This window comes from Giraffa tippelskirchi, chromosome 3 (assembly GCF_054371585.1).
Source record: "Giraffa tippelskirchi isolate mGirTip1 chromosome 3, T2T-mGirTip1v1.2.pri, whole genome shotgun sequence".
In the NCBI taxonomy this organism is placed as follows: Eukaryota; Metazoa; Chordata; class Mammalia; order Artiodactyla; family Giraffidae; genus Giraffa; species Giraffa tippelskirchi.
This window is the reverse complement of record NC_137277.1, coordinates 122,636,225-122,652,399: the sequence shown is the minus strand read 5'-3', so window position 1 is coordinate 122,652,399 and position 16,175 is coordinate 122,636,225. Positions and strand designations below refer to the sequence as shown.

The window sequence follows — 16,175 nt, the reverse complement described above, 5'->3', positions numbered from 1 at the left end:
TTCCAAATGTTTAATCTATTTAAATTTTGATGCAAAATCAGAACATGGAAGCAACCTAGATATCCATCAAGAGATGAATGAATAAAGAAGTGGTACCTATATGCAGTGGAATATTACTCAGCCATGAAAAGGAATGAATTTGAGTCAGTTCTAGTGAGGTGGATGAACCTAGAGCCTGTTCTACAGAGTGAAGTAAGTCAGAAAGAGAAGAACAAATAAGTATCGTACATTAACATATATGTGGAATCTAGAAAGATGGTACTGTTGAACCTATTTGTAGGGCAGCATTGGAGATGCAGACATAGAGAACAGACTTGTAGACACAATGAGAGAGAAGGTGGGACCATTGAGAGAGTAGCACTGAAGCATATGCCATATGTAAAATAGATAGCCGGTGGGAATTTGTTGTGTGACTCAGGGAGCTCAACTCAGGGCTTTGTAACAACCTAGAAGGGTGGGATGAGGTGGGAGGTGGCAGGGAAGGGATATATGTATACCTATGGCTGATTCATGTTGATGTATAGCAGAAACTAACACAACACTGTAAAGCAATTATCCTCCAATTAAAAATAAATTTAAAAATACAAAAAAAAATTAATTTTAAAACTTGATAATAGAACATCACCTTGTTCAGCCTCAACTAGGACTATGCATTCAGGTAACTTGAATTTTTTGTTTCTTTGCACATGTTTTCAAATGACTGAAAGTGCTACAAGTATTGATTTTTGAAGTTAAGATAGATTTTAGTGAGTAGGCTAATTTGCAGATATGGAAATCTTTGAATAAGGAAAAACAACTATATCTTCAAATGATTAAGTAAAATATAATTTGCCACTAATGTAGGTTTAATTTGTATTGTTTAATACCTGTGAATCAAGTTTAATATGACCTTGAAAATCCTAGTATGGTAGGATCACTTTTATTCAAGAAAATTTTTATTCTGCTTTTTTCATGATTTTACAGCCATTTAAAAATAATTTTCTGACTGTACAGTGCCACTAGATGATAATTTCTTCAGTTTATTAGTGTAAGGAGAAAAGAAACTAATAATGCCTTTGTTATAAATATGTCTGTGGAATGTTCCTTGTTTAGTTCTTTTAAATATTTGAGATTAAAATAATGTTATACTGGAAAGAGATTTAAGAGCTATTCAATGTTTAATGAACTTACAGTCTATTCTTGTTAATTATATCCTACAGCCAGGTGCCACTCTTCGTGCAAATTCATCACAAATGGCGAAGAATGTATGTGGGTGAATGTCAGGGTCCTGGTGTCCGAACTGATTTTGAAATGGTTCATCTTCGAAAAGTGCCAAATCAGTATACTCATTTATCAGGTCTGCTGGATATCTTCAAATCAAAGATTGTGAGTTGGCATTGATACTTTGTCTTTCTGAGATCCAGATAAAAGTAGTAATTTAGTAATTTTATTGATTTCATAGAAATATTTCTCTCTAATATTGATAATATAATTACCTAGAAGAAAGATGTAATTGATTATAAAAATTACTGTGTGTATCTAAAGAAACAAATATCCAATTAGTTTTTAGTGTACAAACACTAAAACTGGTTTTGGTTGTTTGGTTGGTTAACATTTAGATACTGTGTTAACTCTTTATATTCCTTTTTCTCTAACAGTAATATTGCCAACCCTCCCCCGTGTGAGTGGACGTCTGTGTAGCTGCTTGTTTGGGACTCTGACTATGAGCAACTGGGATGTGAACTCTTTGGGTTCTCAATTGCTATTTTTCCCCCCAAGGGTCTATTTGATGTTTAAAATTAATCTGGCTTATAATGCTATGACAGAGGGCAGCAGGGCTAACTTGGATGTGCTCAATACATCTTTATTGAGCACTGTAACAGATATGGAGAACTTGCCTGTGCTACTCTTTTACAAAGTAGCTGTCCTAGACTCTTTAAAAATAGCAGTTTCATGATAGGCAGTACAAAGGCTGGGAGCTGTTTAGCTTAAAAGAGACTAAAGTGATGTAACAACTAAAGGCAGTGTGTGATCCTTGATTACAGCAAAATAGCCATAAAGGACACAATTGGGACAGTTGGGACAATTTTAATAGGGACTATATATTAGAAAATAATATCAGTGTTAAAATTCTTGACTGTGATAATTGTGTTATGGTTGCATAGGATAATGTCCTTGTTCATAGGAATTACATGCTGAAGTATTTAGAGGTGAATTGCCATGATGCTTGCAATTTACTTTCAAAAGTTTCAGTCAGAAAAATCAGGTGGGTATTCATTATGCTAGCTTTGCAACCTTTCTGAAGGTTTACAGATTTTGAAAATTAAAAAAATAAGAAAATGCTGAAATTTCTTTTTTTTAACATATATTGTTTGTCGAAAGATATTTAGGATTCAGTTCAGTTCAGTTCAGTTGCTCAGTCGTGTCCGACTCTTTGTGACCCCATGAATTGCAGCACGCCAGGCCTCCCTGTCCACCACCAACTCCTGGAGTCTACCCAAACCCATGTCCATCGAGTCAGTGATGCCATCCAACCATCTCATCCTCTGTTGTCCCCTTCTCCTCCTGCTCCCAATCCTACCCAGCATTAGGGTCTTTTCCAATGAGTCAACTCTTTGCATGAGGTGGCCAAAGTATTGGAGTTTCAGCTTCAACATCAGTCCTTCCATTGAACACCCAGGATTGATCTCCTTTATGATGAATTGAACTTCATAAAAGTATGTTTTCATTGTTGAGGCTGTAAATAGCACGGTGGTAGGATTATCACTACCAAGGTGAATCTATTTGACATTTTAAAAAAGTACATGTACCAGGTTAAGAAATCAAAGAGGTAAAAACTTCTTTATATCCTTAGTCCCTTTCCTCAAAAGGGACTAAGTATTGAGTTCACATTTGTTGTTAGCTGTTTCTTGTGATTATCTCCATTAAACAAATGATAGAAGTATGTCTTTTAGAAAGTTCCCTGTCTGTATGCAACTTTTTTTCCAAAACTTTTCTGGGCCTTGAAATGCTGTCTTCAGTACTACGTAATTCTTCATGTATTGCTTTGAGAAATTTTTGAAAAAGACAAATATGTGTTATTTCTACCCCATTAGTTTTCCTTTGTTCTCACCAAGTCTTCAATTATGTTTAATTATTTTAGATAAAATTCTAGTCAGATGCAAATATTAATGTTTTATTCCTCTTTTTAAAAATATTAGTTAAAGTTATTTTCATGGATCTTTTACTCCTCTACATAAATCAGCTTCTTACTGAAACTAGGGACCGCATTGATTTGTGAAGCCTGCCTTAGAATATGACTGTAAAAAAAAAAGTGTTTCTAATCAGTTTATTACATCATCTTTCAGAACTTTTACAAACCTCACTGGTCTAAATACGAAAGTTGATTTGGTAAGAGTTGAACTTAAAATAATTGAGACCTATTTTGGGTACTTTATTGGTATTACATAAAACTACTTAATATGCAACTCTCTTATACTATCTTTATAAAGCTATCTTTACAAATATTACCCTTTAAATTTACTGGAAGTGTTCCAAGGCACTTTAGCCCCACAATAGCAATTTATTTCATTTTCACATGAATCTAATATTTTGAAAAGGCTTCCTTGGCAGGATGGCAGCAGAGGGTGGTTGTCTTTGGAGTCACATAAGGTTTAAATTTAAATCCTCTTTTGCCACAATCCTTTAAATGTTTGAAAGCTCTCTCATACCATAGTGTTTCCTTTTTCAATTTAGACATTCTTCATTCTATCAGATGTTCTTTATGTTTCATGGTTTTCTATTCTGATTTGGATGTTTATCTTTCTTAGAACTGTATTTATTTCTTCATGTTCTGGAGAAGTTTTGTTTGCAGGCTCATTTTGAATGTCATCTTTTTGTAGTTTTAAACTTACCTATCTTCTCTAGTGGTTTTATAATTTTGTGATTGCTTCTTATCTGTAGACTATTTCAGAAGCCTGTCTTAAAATGGTGTTTGAAGCCTCTTGCTTGGAGAAGGCAATGGCACCCCACTCCAGTACTCTTGCCTGGAAAATCCCATGGATGGAGGAGCCTGGTAGGCTACAGTCCATGGGGTCGCTAAGAGTCGGACACAACTGAGCAACTTCACTTTCACTTTTCCCTTTCATGCATTGGAGAAGGAAATGGCAACCCACTCCAGTGTTCTTGCCTGGAGAATCCCAGGGACGGGGGAGCCTGGTGGGCTGCTGTCTATGGGATCGCACACAGTCGGACACGACTGAAGCGACTTAGCAGCAGCAGCAGCTCGGTGTTGATATTGTGGTATTGCACATGGAGTCTTGGAATCATTGAATTGCTTGCTTGGATCATAGGAGTGGGTTTTTCCCTAGATCACACAACTTTTTCTAGCCCAATACCTTCCAGCACAGCCACTGCCCCAAGCTGGAGTACTCTGTCTATATATCTGCCTTAAGAAGAGAGTCTTGTAGTACCCTCAGTCTGGGCTGAGTACTTTTGGATCCATTTAATGCAGTCCATAATCCTGGCTGTCACCTGGAACTTAGCAAGCATGTTTCTTGGGTCCCACTTAATACTTTCAGTTTTCTGTACCTTTTTCTATACCTTTTCTAGGGTCCGTGAAGATATTTATGTCATGTTTGCTCCTAGCTGTTTATTTTTGGTCATCTCTTTCTGAATTTGCCAACATTGCTATGTGACTGGAGCAGAGGTTATGTGTCAAAGTGACCTCATTATGGTTTCTAGATCATTACTGGTGAATGCTCGTTTGGTACCTAAACCTAAGTGAAAAGTAATTATTTCTGACCAGCCAGAATCTTACCTTGCTTCTATAGGACACAGCAGCCCAAAACTGAATTAGCTCTTTTTTTTTGGCAGCTATCTTGAGATTGTATTCAGTTAAAGTTACTAATGTATTTATAGCTGCTGCTGCTGAGCTAAAGGGTCTATGTTATTTCTTCTCACCAGCAGTATCAGAAACACCTGGAAACTGGGTAGATATGCAGGATATTGTTGAATCTGCATTTTCACAAGCTCACTAGGTCATGCCTATGCATATTTAATTCCTATTCCACATTAATATAGCTTAACCATTACTAAGGGAAGCTGAGATCATGAGACGTTTGGATATTATTAATTTTTATTATTAATGAGTATAAAGATAGATCTTAATTTTCTGATTCATTAATATAAACTATTTTACATAAGTGACCATTTGTCACAGTCTAACATTCTAGTTAAATATTCAAGACTGGCTTTGAGTTTATTTTCATTTCAAAGGGAAAAAAGACATCTTAAACCTAGTTTTACATTTTATAGCAGTTTTACTTTATTTAAAAAATGATTCACATTTTTTTTTACATTCACCATGGCTGAAGAGACTAGTAAGAAATTATATTTGTGTAATTAAAATTGTGTAAGATATTTTGAAATAGTATTTTACTTAATAGAATATAATATCTCTTCCTGGCAGTAGTTTAAACAGCTTTTTTTGAATATTTCTTTCTTTTTTAAAAAAACTTATTTTTTTATTTTATTTTTTTTATAAATTTATTTATTTTAGTTGGGGACTAATTACTTTACAATATTGTAGTAGTTTTTGCCATACATTGACATGAATCAGCCATGGGTTTACATGTGTTCCCCTTCCTGGACCCCCCACCCACCTCCCTCCCCATCCCATCCCTCTGGGTCATCCCATTGCCCCGGCCCTGAGCCCTTGTCTCATGCATCGAACATGGAATGGTGTTCTGTTTCACATATGATAATATACATGTTTCAATGCTATTCTCCCAGAACGTCCCACCCTCACCTTCTCCCTCAGAGTCCATAAAATTGTTCTATGCATCTGTGTCTCTTATTCTGAATAAAAAATTTATTTTTAATTGGAGGATAATTACTTTACTGTATGGTGATGGTTTCTGCCGTACATCAACATGAATCAGCCACAGGCATACACATGTCTCCTCCCTCTTCAACCTTCCTCCCACCTCCCTCCCCATCCTACCTCTCTAGATTGTCACAGAGCACTGGCTTTGGGTTTCCTGCATCATACAGCAAATTCCCACTGGCTATCTATTGTACATTTGGTCATGTATATGTTTCAATACTACTCTCTCAAGTCTTCCCACCGCTTCCCTCTCCCACTGTGATGAAAATTCTGTTCTTTATGTCTGTCTCCTTTGCTGCCCTGTAAATAGGATCATCAGTACCATCTTTCTAGATTTCATATATATGCATTAATATTCCACATTTGTCTTTCTCTTTCTGACTTCACTCTGTATAATAGGGTCTAGATTAATCCATCTCATTAGAACTGACTCATGCACTCCTTTTTATAGCTGAGTAATATTCCATTGTGTATATAACCACAACTTCTTTATCCATTCATCTGTTGATGGACATCTAGGTTGCCTCCATGTCCTAGCTATCGTACATAGTGCTGCAGTGAACATTGGGGTACATATGTCTTTTTCAATTACGGTTTCCTGAGGGTATATGCCCAGTATTGGGATTGCTGGGTCGTATAGTAGTTTTATTCCTAGTTTTTTAAGGAATCTCCATACTGTTTTCTGTAGTGGCTGTTACCAGTTTGCATTCCTACCAATGGTGCATGAGGGTTCCCTTTTCTCCACACCCTCTCCAGCATTTATTGTTTGTAGACTTTTTGATGGTGGCCATTCTGACCGGTGTAAGATGATACCTCATTGTAGTTTTGATTTGCGTTTCTCTAATAATGTGTGATGTTGAGCATCTTTTCATGTGTTTGTTGGCCATCTGTATGTTGTCTTTGGAGACGTGTTTGTTTAGGTCTTCTGCCCAATTTTTGATTGGATTGTTTGTTTTTCTTGTATTGAGCTGCATGAGCTGCTTGTATAATTTGGAGATTAATCCTCTGTCAGTTGTTTCCTTTGATATTATTTTCTCCCATTCTGAGGGTTGTCTTTTCATCTTGCTTGTACTTTTCTTCATTGTGCAAAAGCTTTTAAGTTTAATTTGGTCCCTTTTGTTTATTTTTGTTTTTATTTCCATTACTCTAGGAGATGGGTCATGGAGGATCTTGCTGTGATTTATGTCAAAGAGTTAAGCAGCTTTATTTTAATGTAATTTGTTCTCTGCCATTAATTTGTCTCTTGAGGTTTTAGGCTGTGAGAATTTCCCCTATGAAAGTGATTTCCTAAATTCCATACCTTTGACTCTAATAACTTCAGTGACTTAGTTTTCCTTTTTAATGACTAGAATATCATACATACATTTTTTATGGCTGGTGTGTGTGTGCCATATCTAACAGTGTAATCTGAAAATCCCTGTGTCATAAAGGTAGTAATTCATCTATTTCAGTAGTTTGAAATTTGGGTCTGGTATTACAAGGGTACTAATATTTCATGATATTGTCTTTGCATTTACTTCTTAGGGATGTCCTTTAACTCCATTGCCTCCAGTTAATATTGCTATACGGTTTACCTATGTACTTCAGGATTGGCAGCAGTATTTTTGGCCTCAGCAACCTCCAGGTGAGATAATTTAGAACTATATTCAGAAATTAAAAGTATTTAATGGTGTGTTTCAAGTGTTTGAAATATTTGTAACTCATTTTTAATGTATATAGTGTTGCTAATTTCATTGCCCTTATCACTTTTTTCTCTTGAAAATTGTAGGTTGTTCTAGAGACAGCATTACTTTCTACTTGACAATCTGTCTTTGAAAAAAATATTATTTATAAAGCATTCCTTTGCTGTGGAACATTGTATGCTGAAAATTAGTACATAATGAATGATTAAAATGTTTGCTTTCAGAATATAAGAGAAACCTCTCTCCTACGCTGAGAACAGACGTGCACAGAACATAGAGAGTAGAGTTTGAAGAAGAGGGCTAAATAAGGAAAGCAGAAAAGAAAAAAGAGAAATGTATATATACACATATGCTGGGAAGAGCTGTAGAATATTTTACTTTAACTTGCATTTTTATAAAAATTAATTAAAATCATTTTACCAACTTAGCCACTGATGTACTGATTCATTTAGTAGTCATTAATTTTTAGCCTATAAATTTGTTCCTGCCAGGGACACAGATATGAACAGACATTACCTAAGTTTTAGAAAAGCTCAGCCTGGTGGACATTTCGCCTAAGTAAGTAAGGTTTAGGTTCCTGGATGATTCTCTCACATATAAGTGTAATTATATTCAAGTATATCTAGTAAGGAATTTAGTATCAACTTATAAATTATAGAAGGATTTTATTAGCCTTTTGAAAACATTTTTCATTCTACTTCCCTCAGAGAGAAATACATTATAATAAAATAATATTCTTTACTGTTTATTTTTGTTCCAAGTGGTTGATTTGTTTTTATAAGATTGAAAATAGTAAATTGATAGTTTTAGGATGATGCTAAAATTAACGTAGTACATTTAGCTTTTGGTGTTTATATGTACTACTATTATTTTATATACGACTGAATAATTTGAAATTCTTAATGTGCAATAAGAGAACTGCATCTAAACTATAGCAGAGGGAAATTAAAGCTAAACTGAGATTTATATTAGAAGACTCAAATGTTTGTTTTGGTAATTTTAGTTCTCAAACAATACCCACCAGACAGCTTATAGTTTGGCTTCTAGTTTTGAAGTTTCAGTTCCAACTTTCCTTTTCCTTTTTTTTCAAAAGCCATTCTATTAATAGTCAGATTTTAAAGATTTCCCAGATAGTATGGTCTGTTGATGATCTAAGAAGTCCAAGAATCAGAATCTTAACATTATAATTCTGATTGCCAATAAGGCCTTTGTTAATGTTCTATTGTAAGTTTTTACAAATGAGTATCAAAATATTAACTTCTTCCTCAGTGGATTGAAAGTCACATAAATTTTTAATATTTTCCCTTTTAAGGGGAAGAGACTGAACATGTAATATGGGCTAGACACTGTGCATTTTATGTACTGTTTCATGTAATTCTCATTTACTTATGAGACAAGTATTATTTTTCTTAGAAAACAAAAGTAACTGACTCAAGGTGACATGGTCACCAAGTGGTAAAGTTCACATTTAAATCCTGGTCAAACTCCAAATCGCATCATCCTTTCATTCTACAATGTTGCTTTTCACCTTTTAATTAAAGTTTTGTACAGTTATAGTCCAGTAATAATTTTTAGCTTGCTAAGTTTTTTAAAAGATTATTTTTGACTGTACTGGGTCTTGGTTGCTGCTCAGATTTTTCTCTAGTTGTGGCGAGGCGGGGCTACTTTCTACTTGCGGTGCCTTCTCTTGTTGTGGCTTACGGGCTTAGTTGCTCTGTGGCAGGTGAGATCTTCCCAGATCAGGGATCCAACCAGTGCCTCCTGCACATTGGCAGGTGGATTCTTTACTACTGAGCCACCATGGAAGCCCTAGCTCACTGATTTTAAACATGTGCTTATTATACATTTTGAAGTTCTTAATTCACATTTTATAATAAAACTAGTTATTTTGATCTCTGTTGTAAGCATTCTTTAGTTGGAAAAATGGAATGAATTGATTTGAGAAAATTTACTGACTCAAGTAATTGAACCATATTTAATGCTAATTTTAATAATTTAGTTAGGGTGTAGGTATTTGTCAAACATGATTTTAGTGCATCTGTAAGTGTTCATAACTCAACAGTAGACTTTAGTAATTCACAGTGTAGTGTGAATAATTAAAAACAACCATTTGTATTACTTTGAAGACAAATCTTTTTGACGTCTTTTAGAAGTGTTTCTTACTTCTTCAAGAGGGAGGTGGCTCAGATGTTAAAGTGTCTGCCTGCAATGCGGGAGAGACCTGGGTTCAATCCCTGGGTCGGGAAGACCCCCTGGAGAAGGAAATGGAAACCCACTCAGAGAGTACTGACTCTTGCCTGGAAAATTCCATGGGCTGAGGAGCCTGGTAGGCTACAGTCCATGGGGTTGAAAGGAGTCAGACATGACTGAGCGACTTCACTTTCACTTTCAAGAGGGATGAAACTAAGAGGTGATTTACCTTCTAAATTTTCCTCTAATCTCAGATACCATTCATAATGGAATGGAAATTCTTTTCTGTGCTTCAGATATTTCCATGTACTGTCAGCTTAAATAAAGTTTTATTAATGATGACTAATTTGGGCTATTCTGAAATTATTAACAGCAAAATTGATGAATGTAGGTTGATGATTAAATTTTTTAATACTCATTTAATTGTTCTTTTAGATGACATTAATCACATACTTAGAAAATTTTTTAAATTTACAAGAATAATATTCCCTTGAATAGTATTTAAGGACTATTTCAGAAGGGTAAAATTTAGAATGCAGGCTTGAATACAGAATTTTACAAACAGGAATTAAATGTATCCTTTTACTATAACTTTCCTTTTTTTTTACTCTCACATTCTTGGAGGAAGTCTAATATCTGACAGCTTGCTTTCTAACTTGCTGTGTCTTAATGTAGACAGTTTTAAATCTGTAATCTCTCAAAAGGTTGACATAACTAGATTTTAATTCTTATTTCTCCACTTTTGGCTAACGTGTGGAAATTTTTTTTTTTCTTCTTTAGATATAGATGCCCTTGTAGGAGGAGAAGTGGGAGGCCTGGAATTTGGCAAGTTACCATTTGGTGCCTGTGAAGATCCCATTAGGTGTGACTTTCATTATATCATTTGAATTATGGGACTTTTTAAATTCTATTTGATGTCGATTTTACTGTGTTTTATAATACTGCAGCCTCCTGGAATGAATGTAGTACTGGAAATAGAGACCTACATGTAACAATCTGCCCATCTTTTTTTTTTTTCCTCTGTAACTTAAGAAGTAAAAGAGGATTTAAAGTAATATGTAAAACGTATATAATACACTTAATGTATTAAGTGTATATTAATACAATACATTAATGTAATGTAATGCATAATGTAATGTAATATACAATAATTACATTAATACATTAATGTAATTAAGTGTATATTAATACACTTAATGTATAAGGAATCACTTCCTTATAGAAGTGATTCTTGGCCTGCTTTGGGGAAACATTTTAAATATTGAAAGGCACAGACATTGTCATATAACACAAATTTTCATGTGTCCATGACCCAGAGTTAACAGTTCTTTGCATTTTTCCTGGCCACTTTTTCAAAATTAAGACTTAAATAAGAGACACAAGGGTGACCTTATAGGTTACCCAATTGCTTTTCTAGAAGAACTACTGAACTTAAAAAAAAGATTAAAAACAACTGTTTCATGAGAAAATGTAGGGGTTGGAAAACTTCATCACTGATAGCAAGATATTTGGAAAATATAAACAGTGCTGATAACAAAAATTACCCCATTTGTTAAACTGTTTGGTTATTTTAAAATATGTATATTGACGTTTTGTCATTCAGTTGCTAAATTGTGTCCGATTCTGCGACCTCATGGACTGCAGCATACCAGGCTTCCCTGTCCTTCACTGTGTCCCGGAGTTTGCTCAAATTCATCATGTCCATTAAGTCAGTGATGCTATCTAACCATCTCATCCTCGGCTACCCTCTTCTCCTTTTGCCTTCTTTAATACTCTCACTTAAATGTAGAAATAATAATACTTTTAACTTAAAATCACTTAAGGGAGACAGTAAAGTGGATATCTTTTAAAATTGATATTTATTATATGTGCCAGACACTTTGCTAAGAGGAAGATACTGAAGTAAGTAAAACTGACAGATTCTGCCTTCTCGGCATTTGTAGTCTAATTAAATAAAATAGATGAACTAATCACCTAAGTAAACTTATAATTATAAATTATGGGGTAATTTGAAGGAAAAGTATAGGAAGTATTGACAGTAAAATGAGTGACTAGTTTAGATTTGTATGCCATCAGTAAAGTCTTCTCAAAGGAAAGGGTATTTATTCTGAGTCTCAATTAGGGAAGAATTTAGCCAGGCAGAGAGTGAGAGAATGACCATTCCAGGTGCAAGGAAGAGCCTGTGCAAAGCACCTTGATGCAGGAAAGAGCTTGGAAAGTTTACTGAAGGAAACAAAAGGTGGCTATCATGGCTAGAATGTAGTGAGCAAGCAAGAAATGGTGTGGGGTGGATACAGATACAATTGTGGCCTCCAATGGGGTAATTTATTTGAATTTTACTTAGAGAAAATTTTAGAGGGAGAGCAATAAACTGACCTGATAGAAATGTGAAGCTTTTAATTATTACATATTTCTTCCAATTCTATATCATATTGAGGAGTCAGTCAGCAAAGGAACAAGTGATTGAAGGACACAGAAATAAGTTGAGGGTAAGATGGTGCATGTGGCACACCATTTAAATCAAACAGTAATTAGCAAATATTGTGGGCACAATGCTTTTGAAAAGGCATCTTTAATAGTGAAAGAGGAAATGAAGAGCCTTTTTAAGTGTCTTGTCTCATTGTCAAAGAAATTTTTCTATAGGTAGAGGGAGAGGAGAGGACTTAATCATAAAAGCTTAGAAATTGAATTTGAGGTTCATACTTTAAAAAATTCAGTAGTGGATAGTTTTAAATTTCAGATCATTCTAATCATTTAAACAATATGATACCACATATTGTTTGTGGTCATTTTTTACCTTAATTAGTTTTATTATGAATAATAAATTCATGTTCAGTGCAGAAAAAATGTAAAAATGGGCAAAAACCATATGTTTAGTAGTCACATTGTCTAGTTGCAAACTGTAATAGTCAACTCTAATTCAAGCAAAAAAATCAGTTTATTGAATAGATACTTAGTAACTCAAATGTTTAATTGGAACCATTGTAGAATCAGGCTCAGAAAATAGCCTTGAGCCAAGCCTGCCTAGTTGTCTGGTTCATAACCCAGGTTACACTGCATTGTTGTGGAGTGCTGGCGCACTGTGAATTCCTAACTATGCTTACAGATTCAGATTCTCAGACTGGAGTTGCTAGTTAGTCAAGCATCACTGAAGAGCAGGGAAATGAAGTAATTGACCCTTTTGACTTCTATTTTCTCCAAACATAAGAAGTGAGGTCAGAATCTAGACAGGAGGAAAAAGAAAAAATCACTAAATTTATAATCACCTACTCATAGGTGATTACTGACAACAGCTTGCTAGATGTGCTTCCGGCCATTTTTCATATGTATGAATTAGGAGTGTATATGTACATGTTTATGTGTATATATGCAGTGGATTCCCCCAACACCACCCTCAAGTTGATTTGCTAGGAGAACTTGTAGGACTCAATGTATAGCTGTGCTCATTCTTATTTACTAAGCAAAAGGATGTGGTGCAAAAATCAGCAAAGGGAAAAGGCATATGGGGTGAGGGCCAGAGCAAATGAAGGACGAACTTCATCTTCGCATGTAGTCACATAGGACACATTTAATTCCCCCAGCAATGAATTGTGACAGCATGTGTGAAAGGCTGTCTACCAGGGAAGCTCACTAGAGGCTCAGCACTTAGAAGTTTTAATCAGAGACTGGTCATGTAGGCACCCTCTGGCTAGCATGTACCAGAAGGAAACCAGATGTTTCCATCAACCATGTTGTTGGCACAGGTAATTTAGGCACAGGGAATGATAGGAACCCTCCTGAAATTCAAGTTCCCAGATGCCAAACCAGGGACTAGCCTTGTAAATAATCCTTTCTCAGTGTTAGGCTTGCTATGGTAACTCTTTTCTGCACAGTATTTTTATTTATTTTATAAATATATGTCATCATACATTTTTTGTGGCTTGTTATTTTATAATTTTACATGAAAACTTTCTGAAATTCAATTTTCATCTATAAAAAGAGGTCAGCAAACTATGACCTATGGACCAAATCTGGCCAGTGGACTGTTTTTATATATGTAATGAGCTAAATGGCAACCCACTCCAGTGTTCTTGCCTGGAGAATCCCAGGGATGGGGGAGCCTGGTGGGCTGCCGTCTATGGGGTCACACAGAGTCGGACCCGACTGAAGTGACTTAGCAGTAGCAACGGGCTGAACTCTGGATGGTGATACTGCAGCCCAAATGATGTCCCTACAGTTAGCCCACGAATGTGCCCGGAATCTGTACGCACCGTGAATGGTCTTCACGGGGCTAGATCTTGTTCACCCCATGCCTTTCCCAAGACACGCACCTCTTCTGATGTAATGGAGCTTAGGGATCCGCTCAGCCTCCAGTAGAGCCTGCACCAGGCTGCCAGCAGATCTGCTCAGAACTTGATGCCTCTTAGCCACTCTACCCTTCATGGGTCTCCACCAGGAAAAGCCACCCAAAGCACACCAAAGGCTCAGGGGGTGCAGTCTCAACCCAAGAAAATTATAGCGGAAATCATGCTCCCTAGCCTCGTGAGACAGTGAGACTTCCCCTCCCAGATCGCCTTCATCAGGAAGACTGGTGACAGTCAACCTCAAGGTCGAGCTGCACCAATGCCTCCAGATGATGGACCCTGAGAGCCCTAGAGAGCAGTTGTCCCCAACCTTTCTGGCACCAGAAACGGGTTTCATGGAAGACCATGGTGGGGGATAGTTTCAGGATGATTCAAGCACTTGACACTTATTATGTACTTTATTTCTATTATTATTATTATTACCTCATATCCCTGGGTTGGGAAGATCCCTTGGAGAAGGGAATGGCAACCTACTCCAGTTTTCTTGCCTGGGAAATCCTATGGACAGAGGAGCCTGGTGGGCTACAGTCCATGGGGTCACAAAGAGACACGACTTGGTGACTAAACAACAAGGGACTAAAAGTGGTTCTACATTTGTGAGGGTTTTAAAAGAAAAAAACAAGAATATAGCAAACTATTAATACATGGCCCATAAAAAGTGCAAACTACCAGAGGTCCTTTGTAGAAAAAGTTTGCCAATCCCTGAACTATAAAAATGATATTTTCAAAATTGAGATACAACTTATGTACCATAAAAGTCACAATTTTAAAGTATACAATTTAGTGTTTTTAGGGTTCAGAGTTGTGTAACCAGCAATAGTATCTAATTCCAGAACATTTTCATTACCCCAAAAAGAAACCCCTCACCTCTTAACTATCACCAACCCCACCCCACTCCCCGCCCCCACCGTCTCAGTCTCCCTAGGGCCTCTAGCTCTAGACTGATATTAATGTACTTTTTGCCTATATGGATTTGCCTTTTCCAGACATTTCATATAGGTTAAGTTATACCATATGGGGCCTTTTGTATCTGGCTGTTTTCACTTAGCATCTTTTAGAAGTTCATCCACATTGTAGCATGAATCAGTACATCATTGCTTTTTGTGGCCATATAATATGCTATCCTATGGAATAGTGCTACATTTTACTTAACTCATCAACTGACAAACATTTGGTTTACTTATACTTTTTGGTTATTATGTATAGCATGGTTTTTTCTTGCAGACATTAATATAAATATGCCACCATTTGCTAAACCAGGTGCTTACAATTTTATTATATTTCAGATCGTGACCATTTTTAACATACTTTTTTTTGGCATATTTCTGGTTATTTACTGAGGATACAATTCTAGAAGTAAATTGTTGAATCAGAGTATATATACATTATTAAAGCTTACAGATAGATATATTGTATGTTTTGTTTCAGTGAACTCCATTTAGCAACTACATGGCCTCACCTGACTGAAGGTATCATTGTGGATAATGATGTTTATTCGTAAGTATGTTAAAAACAGTACATTGAGAGTCATAGATTTCAAAAGACTATAACTAACTGCGCAGTGGGTTAGCAGTTTTTCTTTGAATCAATTTCTGACATGGTTGTTTGCTTTTGTTTTTAAAGATCAGTTTTTAGACTGACTGATGTATATTAGAAATGTGTTTTAAGCTGTGGACTTTGGAGACAGGATCCTTAGTTCCGGGGTAAGGAGCAGTCTGAATCTTATTTGTGCTTAGCGAAGATGTCTCTAGTTAGTTTGGGAGTCAGTGCATAATTCTGTTGGACTTTCTGTAGCTGGTAAGAACATTTGATAAAGGACTTTTTTAAGACATGGTGGTCATTAAAATATGTGGGAAGAACATTTGATCATTAAATGCCATAAATAACAAAACATCCATATCATATACTCCTGTGCAATGGAAAAATTGCACAGGAAAAAATTGAAAATTGCAGCGAGCACTATTCCAGAAGAATGTGGGGAAAGAGGAATATAATTTTGGTATCTTCTCATGCTTGATGCAGAACAGTGAGAAATAGGACACTTTTTTTTTAATAGTTAAAATAAATGTGTTCTATTTTCTGATGGTAAAAGTAACACAAGCTTTTAAAATCAGA

The 16,175-nt window shown here is 35.7% G+C and overlaps 1 protein-coding gene across 21 annotated transcripts in view; it reads left to right on the top strand.

The window, feature by feature from the left end:
• RAB3GAP1 (RAB3 GTPase activating protein catalytic subunit 1) overlaps window positions 1–16,175 on the top strand; it is a 140,188-nt gene that overhangs the window by 54,185 nt on the left and 69,828 nt on the right. For all 21 annotated transcript variants that reach the window (XR_014079278.1, XR_014079277.1, XR_014079276.1 and 18 more), the window contains 4 exons: window positions 1,200–1,365; window positions 7,370–7,469; window positions 10,498–10,579; window positions 15,489–15,557. Coding sequence is in view for 15 of the 21 variants with exons in the window: in XM_081579219.1 (XP_081435345.1) it covers window positions 1,200–1,365; window positions 7,370–7,469; window positions 10,498–10,579; window positions 15,489–15,557 (417 nt within the window). In the remaining 6 variants the exon portion in view is untranslated. The remainder of the gene's footprint in view (window positions 1–1,199; window positions 1,366–7,369; window positions 7,470–10,497; window positions 10,580–15,488; window positions 15,558–16,175) is intronic.